The sequence below is a fragment of the Bidens hawaiensis genome, unplaced genomic scaffold, assembly GCF_021521415.1.
Source record: "Bidens hawaiensis isolate Kalapana, Puna unplaced genomic scaffold, B.hawaiensis_p1.1 tig00001920_1, whole genome shotgun sequence".
Lineage (NCBI taxonomy): Eukaryota > Viridiplantae > Streptophyta > Magnoliopsida > Asterales > Asteraceae > Bidens > Bidens hawaiensis.
Window position 1 is genome coordinate 2,762,310 of NW_027491107.1, and position 12,755 is coordinate 2,775,064.

General features: G+C 44.5%; 1 protein-coding gene and 1 pseudogene across 1 annotated transcript; both read right to left on the minus strand.

The window, feature by feature from the left end:
• Window positions 1-8,448: 8,448 nt before the first annotated feature.
• LOC143599115 (14-3-3-like protein A pseudogene) lies at window positions 8,449-8,736 on the minus strand (annotated as a pseudogene).
• Window positions 8,737-10,740: 2,004 nt separating this feature from the next.
• Window positions 10,741-11,989, minus strand: LOC143599126 (DNA N(6)-methyladenine demethylase ALKBH1C-like). The gene is made up of 3 exons (XM_077077162.1): window positions 11,798-11,989; window positions 11,439-11,684; window positions 10,741-10,992 (listed from the first exon to the last, which is right to left on the minus strand). The coding sequence occupies exons 1-3, from the start codon at window positions 11,987-11,989 to the stop codon at window positions 10,741-10,743; spliced, it is 690 nt and encodes a 229-aa protein (XP_076933277.1).
• Window positions 11,990-12,755: the final 766 nt, after the last annotated feature.

Genomic DNA, 12,755 nt, shown 5'->3' on the forward strand with positions numbered 1-12,755 from the left:
GCTATGCACGTGGTATGACAGGAGTTGGTGAGTAGGCAGCGGCTAATAGTGACATACAGTACAAGAGCATGCTGCTCGCCATACTGTTGTCAATGAGCTGTCGTATCTCTGGTCAGATCTTTTGCCCATACCTCGTCAGGTACAGTACAAAAGATCCTCCAGTATCGTACGGACTGGCTTATTTGGGTGTGAGTATTCCCCCTCCCGCCTTTGTGCGGGATTGTTCCCGGCTTTGCTCATTCCTTCAGGTGACTACTGAATTATTGAGAGCTAAGTGCCTTGTGCGTGTAGCCTTGCTGCGCGGGTGGCCTTCCCTGATGGCTTGTATCCGCAGCTGCGGGAACAGGCGGAGTACTTCACCATTGGGAGGCATTTCCTGCGGGAACAGCTTGCGTACTGCGCGTAAGGACGTCACGTCTCTGAGCATGGTGGGTCCTGCGGATCCAGTTGGTTTCTGCGCAGACGTCTCTCTTCAAGGTGAGTCCTGCGGGTCCAACTGGGCTCTGCTGGGACCTACCTCTTCAAGTCCCCCCAGTCCAATGTTCTTCTCATGAATGTTTAATAAAGTGAGGTGAACTTTTGGACTTAAGCAAAGGGTTTTGAAAAGGGTTTAGTTTTAAGGTTTTCCATGGGGATTCTTCCCGCGGAAGTCCTAATGTCACTTGCAGAAATTCCCGACTTTCCTGCTTGATCTTTGGGTATGATGCGGGTAGGTCTGTAACCTCCTCGCAAGTCAGGAGCGTTGAGTCCCACTTGTGTGGATTCTCCATGAGGTTTTGGTAGTTTTGAACATAGTGATCAATTATGTTAAAACCACCAATTCCATCTTGAAGCTTCAAACAATGTAGTTCTCGACGTTTCCGCTATGCGGGGATGTTATTCCCGTTTCCGCAAGCATTGCCCAGAAGATCCTTCTTGGTTTCAATTCCCTGCGGAGCGCTAGGTATGTGAAGGGTTTTGCCTTAACACTGTACCCGCACTCGTCTTACGGTTACTTTACTTCCAAGGTATTCCTGGCGTCAATTCCCTGCGGGTGCTAAGTATGTGAAGGGTTTTGCCTTGACACTGTACCCGCACCCGTCTTATAGTTACTTGGTCGCCAAGGTATTCCTGGCGTCAATTCCCTGCGGGTGCTAAGTATGTGAAGGGTTTTGCCTTGACACTGTACCCGCACCCGTCTTATAGTTACTTGGTCGCCGAGGTATTCTTGGCTTCAATTCCCTGCAGGTGCTAAGTATGTGAAGGGTTTTGCCTTAACACTGTACTCGCACCTGTCTTACAGTTACTTGGTTGCCAAGGTAAGGGGTATTTTCCCGCTTACTTTTGAATCTTTTTGAAATTTTGAAATTCGAAGAGTTGGTGAAAGGATAAGAACAGTCCAAACTGTTGAAACGTCGTCCGACGGTTTCTTCTGACTGTGTCAGGACGTGCAGGAAGTTATGGTGACGTGACAGTACATGGTCATTCCAGACGCTTTTTCAGGCGCGTGGGCGCGATTTTTCGGGCGCGTGGCCGCGAAATTAATGGCACGCGTCCTTTCAACAGCTGTTGCCAGCTTGCTTTTTGCCACGTGTCATAGTTTCATTGCACCTGCGATTTCTCTCTCTTCCGCATTAAATTCATCGCATTGATTGCGATTAGTATATAAAGGGGGAGAGGGTCCTTTGTAATCCACACTTTCACTTTTCTCTTCATCTTCAAAACGATTTCCGGCGAATACTCACCTTTTCAGTCGAGCATTCTCTTGAAATCGTTCTCTTCTTTCATACCTGCAAGATGTCTTCTGCTCACGATCTTGAGGCTACAGCCCAGGAGGCTGGGGTGTACGCCGAGAACCCGTCATCCACGTCCGACAAGGATGACAAGAGTACTGCTGGCGAGTGCCAGTGTGCTCTGCCTGTCGATCTATATCAGTACATCGTCAGGAAGTTCATGCTCGAGTCTTTCGAGCCTGAGTTTCCTGAACCTCATCAGACGGTGTATGATGCCCCCAGAGGCAAGATCGGGGTATATGCCGCATTCTTTGTCTATGGGAATCTTAGGTTCCCCTTGACGAAGTTTGTGTACCGTGTTCTGGAGAGGCACGGTGTACACCTGACCGAGGTACACCCGATGGCGATCGCAAAGATTCGCCACTTCGAGTGGGTGTGTCGGATTCTGGACGTTGAGCCCTTCGTCGACCGCCTGATGACCTTCTACTCTTGGAGGTGCATCCAGGGGTGGTATACTCTGATAACCCGGATCAAGGGTTTGAAGATTTGCACAACCGAGCGCAGTCTTCGTTCATGGAAGCGGGAGTTCTTTTATATCTCCGCTCGCGCCATTCCCCTTGCCATGAAGTTTAAGAATGGGCAAGCACTCCCCAGCCTTCACGCCTCCAACTACCAGGATGCGGAATGGTTCTCAAAGATTTCCCGAGTCCAATCTCCGGTTTACCGCTTTGTGGAGTCCGGGATGGTGATGCTCGGGATGAGCCGGGTGTGGAAGGATGCGGAGGTGCAAAAGATCCCGATCGTCCTTGAATACGGTTTGAACTCTGTCCCTTATGGTATGCTATGTCTTCTTTGTTTATATAGGTTTGTCTTCTAACTGTTTTTCTTTTATTTCAGAGGGGAACGACTTGCAGTCGCTCCTGCATCCGCGGGAGGCTGATAGTCCCGCTCGGATGGGTACTCGTGCTCTAGATGAGAACGAGTTGCCCATCCTTGAACAGACGGCGGATCGGTTCGTGGAGGTCTACCCGCCAGGCCACGAGATCCTGAGCGCCAGGCGGCCAGGTAAGGCGTTATTCAACCCTCGACCCCTCAATGCTGAAACCTCTGCTGGAATTCCTCTAATCTTGTGTTCTGATGAGGAATCCGCAGATGGTCCTCCGTTGGTGCGGAAGAAGAAGGCTGCCGGCGGGAAGGGGAAGGCGAAGGTGGCCTCCACTGCCGATCCGGTGCCTCGGTCTGATTCAGAGACCGAGAGCGAGGAGGTGGAGGGGAACCCTGGTGGTGATAAGACCACTGCTCCGGAGGCTGCGACGACTGTCACCTCCGGAGAGCCCAGGATGACGACGGTGAGCGGCGTAAAGAGGCCGGCTCCATCGGGTTCGTCCCCGCCTGTCCGCACTTTTAGGCTTAAGAAAACCCGTAAGTACAAACTTCCTTTATTTTTGACTTCATAGCTTTCCATCATTAGTACTTATCTTCCTTGTGCAGGCGTGGATGCTACCGCATTCCAGGGTGGAGCGGGGAGGAGTACCTCCGGACCCATGACGGTAGGCTTGGTCAGCCTACCTGAGGCGACGACCCAGGCGGCTGCGCCTGCTTCAGTTGGTTCAGTTGCTCACCCAGTTGAGCCAACTGTGATGACATCACCGCCGGCTGTCAGTGCCATATTTACTGAATCTTTCACTGAGCCGGCGGTTGCTTTTTCTGCGGACTCCGCAGCGGCGACCACGGTTGTGAGTTCACCTCCGGTGAGTTCACCTCCATTGGTTTCTACCGCGGCGGCCTCCATGCCTCCGACGTCGGCAGCTACAGCCGATCCTTCAGGTATGCTTGGGGCTTCTCGCCAACCTCTGCCTCCTTCCCATCTGCCTGACCTCTTGGATGGATTTCCCTTGGGTTCAGGTGATGGGTTTGGCGGCTATCGGCCTGTTGTCGACCCTACAGGTGCGTAGGGTTCTTTTGGCCTTTTTTTTTTTTTTATATATATCAACTTTTCCTAACTGCTTTTTTTTTTTTGCAGTGTCGGATTCCAATGAAGTGTATGTTCCACGATGGAACATCCGCCGAGGAACAACCCTTCGCACGCCTGTGGAGTGCGTGGAGTGGGCTCGTCACGCAGCTCCCAGTGGTGCGTTGGGGGAAGCAATGGCTAGCTACCAGGAGGGTAGGCTAACCAATGAGCTGCGGATTCTCCTGGCCCGGATGCAGCCGCGCGTCGAGCTGCTTTGTCGTGAAAACGACAAGTTAAAAGCAGCTCGCATTCAAGAAGTAGCTCAGGCGCGGGCTGTCCGGGAGGAGAACAAGAGGCTTACCGCAGTGGCTGCGGAAAAGGAGAAGGCCTTCAAGGCCCTCGAGGTTGAAGTTCAGGCCCGTCTCGAGGCCCGTTCCAAGGCTGCCCAAGCTGTTAACGAACAGCTTCGGCTGGCTAAGGAAACTGCACGGAACGCAACCGAGAGGGCCACCAAGACTGAAGCTGTTGCTGAGCCTTTACGCCTCGAGAATGAGGAACTTAAAGCCAAACTAGAGGCGCTCCAACAGGCTCATGATGCCTTGGCGATGGAAGACGCCAAGAAGCTCCAAGAGATCTTGGACCAGAGGGGGGTGCTTGATCATACTGAGCGGAAGCTAAAGGGCGTTGAAGAGGCTGCGGCTAAAGAAGTGTTGCTTGCCAACCTCAACAAAAGTGAAGCCGAACGCGCCCGTAACCAAGCTCAAGCTGCCCTCCAGAAGGCTCTGGTTGCCAAGGAATGGCTTCTTCGAGAAGCGTTGTCTCAGGTATGTTTAGCTTCATAATGTCTTCACGCTTTTCTTTGTAAATAGAAGAGGTTTTGATACTTGTATATTTTTTTTTGTAGGTTGTGCATCGAGTCTTCACGGACACATCATACGACGATGCCATGAGCGCAGCCCTCAACGCTTCTCATGAGGATGGGGAAAAGGCCGGCTTCCTGCTTGGTCTAGGGTTCGTTGAGAAAGGCATCCCGCCTTCCAACTTCCCTATGTTTGATGTGGATACTGAAGCTGTTTATGACCAAGCAGTGAATCAGTATGCCGCCTTCCCGCATCCGGTAGTGGAGAAGGTGAACGAAGTTGCTGCTGCTGATGATGGGCTAGCTATCCTTAAAGCTTTCCTTGAACCGCCACGCTCTACTGATGGTGCTGGTCCAAGTGGAAGTGGTCCTAAAGCTTGATCCTGAAGATCCCTTCCCACTGTTAGGATAGGTTTAGCTTGTATAGATTTATATTCTTGTAGGCGGGTAGTTACCCGGCCCTTGTAATGAATATTATGAAATATAAATCTTTGTGCGGGTAAGACCGCTACTTTCACTGGATGACTTGCTTTATAAACGTTATATGACTTGCTCATGCATACTTTAGTTTAAATTAGCAATTTTCCAAGTGTTTAGAATAAGTTAACCTTTGAACGTGGTAGATAATAGGTTGAAGTTTTGCTTCCTCCTTCGTGATTGTGCGGGTAGGACCGTCACTTGCACTTAGTAGGATGGCTAAACTTTACCTATATCTGACCTGCGTGGAGGTTTTCCTCATCTTTTTAGAAATTTTCTAAGTTAGAATAAGTTAACCTTTGAACGTGGTAGATAATAGGTTGAAGTTTTGCTTCCTCTTTCGTGATTGTGCGGGTAGGACCGTCACTTGCACTTAGTAGGATGGCTAAACTTTACCTACATCTAACCTGCGTGGAGGTTTTCCTCATCCTTTTGTTAGAAATTTTCTAAAGTATTTTGAATAAGTTAACCGTTCGACGCGCGGTTGTCAATAGGTTCGGTTTCCTCTCATGATTTGTGCGGTTAGGACCGGCACTTTCATTTAGTTGGATGACCAAAGTTTACCTATGACTGACCTGCGTGAAGGTTTGCCGTTTTTTGGGTTTATGCGGGTTTTGCCGCCTTCCCCACGCAACGACTTTCCACGTAATTATGCGGTGAAAACCGGCATCAGTGTTGAATAAATTAACCGTTCGACGCGCGGTTGTTAATAGGTTAGTGTTCAGTTTCCTCTATCATGATTCGTGCGGATAGACCGGCACTTTCATTTAGTGGGATGACTGAACTTTACCTTTAACTGACCTGCGTGAAGGTTTGCCGTTTTTTGGGTTTATGCGGGTTTTGCCGCCTTCCCCACGCAACGACTTTCCACGTAATTATGCGGTGAAAACCGGCATCAGTGTTGAATAAATTAACCGTTCGACGCGCGGTTGTTAATAGGTTAGTGTTCAGTTTCCTCTTATCATGATTCGTGCGGATAGACCGGCACTTTCATTTAGTGGGATGACTGAACTTTACCTTTAACTGACCTGCGTGAAGGTTTGCCGTTTTTTGGGTTTATGCGGGTTTTGCCGCCTTCCCCAAGCAACGACTTTCCACGTAATTATGCGGTGAAAACCGGCATCAGTGTTGAATAAATTAACCGTTCGACGGGCGGTTGTTAATAGGTTAGTGTTCAGTTTCCTCTTATCATGATTCGTGCGGATAGACCGGCACTTTCATTTAGTGGGATGACTGAACTTTACCTTTAACTGACCTGCGTGAAGGTTTGCCGTTTTTTGGGTTTATACGGGTTTTTCCGCCTTCCCCACGCAACGACTTTCCACGTAATTATGCGGTGAAAACCGGCATCAGTGTTGAATAAATTAACCGTTCGACGCGCGGTTGTTAATAGGTTAGTGTTCAGTTTCCTCTTATCATGATTCGTGCGGATAGACCGGCACTTTCATTTAGTGGGATGACTGAACTTTACCTTTAACTGACATGCGTGAAGGTTTGCCGTTTTTTGGGTTTATGCGGGTTTTGCCGCCTTCCCCACGCAACGACTTTCACACTTATGTATGCGGTGAAGACCGGCATATCCGTGTGGAAAGTTCATAAGTATAAATGTAAAATCATCAGCGTCGATGTTCTAAGGAGAATCATTTCCATTAGAAGTGGCTCTGGGCCTTTTCTTTACAAATTTGGAATTGATCTACATGCAAACTGTGTAATTGAGCTCCCTTCCATGTTGTTGGGATGGGGTGCCATCGAGCCGATATGCACCTGGTTCGGGATCTCGTTGTTTACGCAGTATGTAGTCTCCAACATTGAAGCTGCAATTTTATTCGTGTTTTCCCCAACTGGGGTTCTACACGCATCAGCCTGCTCAGCGTTCATTGCGCCACGAGGTGCGCGAGCGTCCCATCTCTGACAAATGCTTCGACCATGTCCTTTACGTCTGTGCATTCTTCAGTGTTGTGGCCTTTTGTCCTGTGAAAGTCACAGTATTTGCTCCGATCAGCATTGTGACGATGTCGGATTATTGGAGCCTTTGGCCATGGGAGCTCCTCAGTGGTGAATATCTCGGTGACGCTTTTGGTGAGTGGCGTCCATCTGGAGTTCTGGTTTGACTGTACGTTATCCCTTCCGCCTAACCGATGTTGCAAGCCGGATGAGGTGTCAAAGTTTACCCTTGACTGCCAAATGCCTAGCTTCCGCTTTTTGTTTAGTCGGGCGGTAAGGACGTTGTCTTCTCTTGTTTTCTGGGTGTAGAGGTTTGTGCTCTGAGGGAGATCTCTACCCAGTTGCTTCTCCGTTTCCGCAAAGCGTTTAGCTGCTGTCATGATGGCATCCCATGTGGATGGCATGCCATCTTTACCCGTTAAGGTGCGGATGAGCTCTGGGTCGTTCGCGCCCTGGATAAAAGCAGCGCGAACCAGATCTTCGCTAATATTACCCAGACTTAGCTTCTTTGAGTTGAAGCGAGTGATGAAGTCTGGTAAAGATTTATCTTCCTCTCGAATGCATTTGAGGATTGTCCATTGCTCTTCGGTATACTTTCTTTGTTGGCTGAAGTGTTGGCTAAACTTCTGTTGGAAGTCTAAACTTCTGTTGGAAGTCTGCCCAGTCGTAGATGTGGTTGACTGGTAGACGATCGAACCACGCTCTAGCTGGCCCAACAAGCGTCATTTGGAACATGTAACACCACGTAGGTTCCGTCCAACTACTGACGGTTGCCCCCGCTATGAACCTGTTCAAATGATCGTCTGGATCAGATATACCATCGTAAGTGCCGATGTTGGACATCTGTTTGGCACTTTTCGGGACGATTGCTTCCGCAATGTCCCTTGCAAATTTGGACGTTCCCGCCTTTGCAGCAGTTGGTGTAAATGTTTTGGAGAAGTCACGTGGGTTTCCACCCGCGTTTTTTGGTTTGAAGGTTTCTCCAAAATGCCTTCTCGGTTGGGAGTCCGTTTCCTTACGCTTCCCTTTCGCCCTATGACGAGGGTTTGCGTCACTATCGGATTCCTCCGAATCATCGTCAAAGTACTCTACGAATTCATCAGCCTGTTGGAGTAAACGTAAGCGTTCATCCAACTCAGCTTGGAATTCTTTTTGACGTGCTTCCGCCCACGCTTTAACTTCATCGAGTGTTTGGCGGGGGAGCCTCGTTCGTTGTCTCTCTAACTGGGTATCGGTGAATCCCAGTGAGCGATTATTTACTGCACTTGCCCCAGCTTGGGTAACTGGGGTAGTGTTCGTAACACTTGCCCCGGCTTGGGTAACCGGGGTAGTGTTCGTAAAAACTGTGTAGTCGCCGGTATTCCCCCCAGTAGCTGGGGTTGTGGTTACCGGAGTTTCTTTAACCATCTTTCCAGAAGTTTGAAAAAACTGAAAAGAAATGAAGTTCTAGCTTTTATGCACGGATGGCGCCAATGAAGAAACAATAATGGACCCCGGGCAGATTACAGATTATAAGCGGTAAGCGTGTTCTTGATAGCTTCCTGCTTCTCGGATTCGGCAGCCAAATACCTGTAATAGTTCGCCTTCATCTTGAAATAAAAGACCTTTGAATCAGGGGTGGATGAGGAACCAACAAGTTTGGAATCCACAATAGAGGCGTGTCCGTGGTTACCTTGGGTGTTCTTGTAGGCGCCCGAGAGGAGGTTTCGCTCTTCCACTGTTAGTTGTTCATATGTTGCAGCTGATGTTGTTTTCATGAATTGTTCAGCTTGTTTGGCCAGTTTTGCCATGTACAGATTGTGCTCGCGTGAGGCTACTATTGCCTTGCATGGGTTTCAGATTCGGACAGCTAGAGGAACCCTAAATTGTTTGGAAAGTCGAAAGATGATAAGACTAACTAACACTGGCACTTGGTGTGTGTTGGCACTTCATTACAATGGTTGACTTTAGTCTTTGACTTATTTATGTTTTTTTTAAGGTAAGTAAAACCAATGTTTTAAAAACCGGTACGTACCAGCTATTTAAACCGGTTATACTGAATTTCGGCTGTATTTTTGAGCAGTTTGCTAGAACATTGTATTACCAATTTTTTATAAATGCCGATTTTAAACCCAAGAGATTTTTTATATTATTTGCGGCCCATATTTTTTAAAGATGACTTTTAACCTAGTGGATAAAATTAAAATGAGTAAACACGGTAAACAACTCGTTAATCAACCAGTTTTGTATCATGCAAATCCAATGTTGGTTTCTTTACATATTTTGTAATTGATTAATTTTGTTTACAAAGTGCAAACTTCCTATTTAACTTGATGGTTGTTCATATGTAATGTTTGGTTCATGTAAAATGTTTAATAATGTACTTTTAGCTTGTTTTGTTAAGTTGAAGTTGTATTTATATGGAATTACATGATAAATTGTGCAACCCGGTCGAACCTCCTGATTCAACCGGTTGTACCATTTTTTAATCAAATCCGATATAAGTTAAAAGCTAGTTTTTAGAACATTGGGTAAAACTAGTTTTTTATTTATCTGATTTTGACCGAAGACATCAAGTTACAAAACCATAACCAAAGGATTCTAGTCTTACTTGAGACATAGAATTAAATAGTAGCATGATAAAGATAATCGTTGTTCAAAATAAAGTGACAAACTGTACTGAGATGTTTGATTCACATAATAATTTGAAAGGAATTGGAATTAATTTCATTTAAAATTATAAACATGGATCGGTAAATTTATAAAAAGGAATTAAGTTACTAAAACTCAAAATGACAAAATTACCCATAAATAACCTTTTTTATTTATTTATTTTACAGTGGAACAACTAACATCAAAATGATCAAGTTGATGCTACTCAGGTTCCTATTCTTCCTGTCACAATTTTAATTAAGCAAAAAAAAAATTTGTTGGGTTGTGACTTGAGAGGAAAGGAAAACTTCAACTTCATTCATTAACTCGTATATGTTCGAAACACTTATTGAGAGACGAGTTGACGAAAATTAAATATTTTACAATTTCACGTGTTTTTAATGATAGACCACATGTCATACCGTAATCGATTTACCCCAATATTTGAGGACCGGGAATTGAACGTAAATTTTACTACATGGGTTTGTAATGGGCTGCTTCCACGAATAACGTGTAAAATTATACCACATAAGATAAGCCAACGTTGGACAGCTATACCTCTTGGTCAACAAACAAAAGAAAAGGAAAAAAAAAACTCGTGTATTTTTGGCTTATTATGAAGACCTAACAAACGGTGACGGTTGCGTGGACCCGGTGGCGAAGCTTGGACGAGAACACAGAGAGGGCCGAATTCAATACGCATAAAAATTTTCATAAACCGGAAGGGGGCCAGATCAAAATTTCCATCGAACATGGGTAAATTTTAAGGATTTTATTCAGTCATTGACACCACTAGGCAAATTTTAAATCACATCTGTTTTTCAACGCTTTTGATATAATGGTTCGTTAATTTTTATCAGGATTCCGGGTCGGGTTAACCATTAAAAAATATATGTATGCAAATGCAGCCAATACCTGGTATCGAAATACATTTGGGTTTGGTTGGGTCGGGTATTTATTGATATACCCGAATTCCGTGCAATCTCTGTTGGGATTGGCAACACTTTCCTCGCATCAGCTAGCTACGATAATTTATACAAATAACAAGCCATACAGTTAAGAAAAACAGATACTGATAAAACTAGATGAGTTTTAATAAGCCAATGAGTCAAATTTCTCAGTTTTCACTACATTCGGTGGGTTTGGAATATGAAGGGCCAAAATCACATTAAATTAAGGTTTAGACAGCCTGATTTAAGCCCGGTTTCTAGAAATAACGGTAAAGGTATGGGTTGACGGATTTGTGTCACACCGTGATAAATAGATCTAGACTTGCCACCGTATATCAATACGTCACCTGACTTCAACAAAACACTTTTTAACTTGGTAGCTCCACTTTGGCGATACACAAATTCTGCAGCCTCGCCAATGAAGATGGAAACCACAGGAGATCCTCTTCCACTGTCATCGGGAATCTACGTTCAAACAGTAACACTCTAATATTTCAGAACATTTGTTATAATGTCAAATAGAATAAGTTAAAAGGACAGTTTCATATCATCATTTCCAGAATAATATGGTTCGTGTCATATTAAATTGTACCACACGCTTTTTTATAGTCGAAATGATGAGTAAACAAAACATGTTAATGTGAAAAATAGTCTAAAATTTTACAAGTTAACGTGACGTAAACTGTCATGTTACAACATCACAACCTTGAAACTCCTAGTAAATTAACAAAACAATTTGGGCAAATCAAAACTACCCTTTAGTTGAAACAAAAAAAAAGGAAATCACGAAAAAGAGTTATATATATTAAAATCATGTTACACAAAAATGCACCTCTTTATATATATTAGCGTGGATAAGTTATGCAACTAAGTGACAACTCAAAGGTGTGCGTGTGCAAGTTAAAACTAACCTGGTGAAGGCCAATTCGACCACAGGATGATGGATAGAAACAAACTAAACAAGTGGCTGGGGTCACTGAAGGAAGTTTAGTGAGATGGGGTTGAGCATCTTGAACTGCTGTTGCTGCCAATGAAACAAGTTGTTGTGGAACCGGTGGTATTTTATGATCATATTCTCGGCCAAACCACATATGTATTCTACCCTTTCTGAAATAAGGCTCGTAAAAGCCCTCATAACTCTTACTACCCACGCCCCACTTGTCACACAAATATACTATATCAACCTAAATGATTAGATTCGGCCGGTCAGAAGAATTCAACTATTACAAACAACATTGTTTGCCTTAAACCAATATAACTTGAGACTGACGTAGCTGTTCAAGAGAATCATGTCGGGTCCAAGTATTTTAAAAGTTGAAATTTTGCTTGGGGTCCTTTCACACGCCACCTCTGTCGGAAACCGCAAGTTCCTTAAACTAAATGCTTCTTCTTTACACCAACCTTTAGAAAATTTGGTGTTGTGATGCTGCTGCAGCCGACCATGGAATGTATCCTGCTGCATGCATGCATGCATGGATTTATTATGCCAAAACTAGCTAGTGGGTTATCAATTACTTTTTGTTAAATTTATCTTTATTTATACATGATTAAAACAGTTGACTTAATTGCTTTCTTTTTCTTTTAATGATCATTTGGATCATTGGCGTGCAACTTACCCACCCGATGATACCTGGAACCTCCTATTTGTTTTTCCATCACACGTGAATACCTCCCCTTCTTAAAATGTTCCTGTTTAAATTAAGATTTTGTCTTCCTATTATATGACTCGTCATAGTTTATAGTTATAAACCCAATAATCGAAATGTCACTAAGGTAAAAAAAGTAATAGAAATTTTACCTTAAATCTGAATGATCGAGACTAGAAAACAATGGAATGGGGCGTGTGATTTTGAACCCTATGTTGGGGTTTAGGTTTACCTGGGGACGAGTTTTATAGTTAAAAAAAATGGTGCATTAATCTTAAAATGAAACAAACATTTTGGAGTAAAACTTGAACAAAACAAAAAACATTATGATATAGTACGTACAAAAAAATAAAATGAAGAGAATAGGTTACCCCAAAAGATGTATTCATCGCCGTTAAAAAATGTTTCAAGATTTGGGGAGAAAGGACATGGTTAAAATTTTTGATCTTCTTTATATATGCTGACCTAACGGGCCAATCTCAAACACAGCTATGTTTTTTGGTTTTGGGTAATAAAGTTGATGGGCTTTTTTGTTTTGATTCTTGAACAAACAAAACTTCATATTTATATATTGCAGTTATA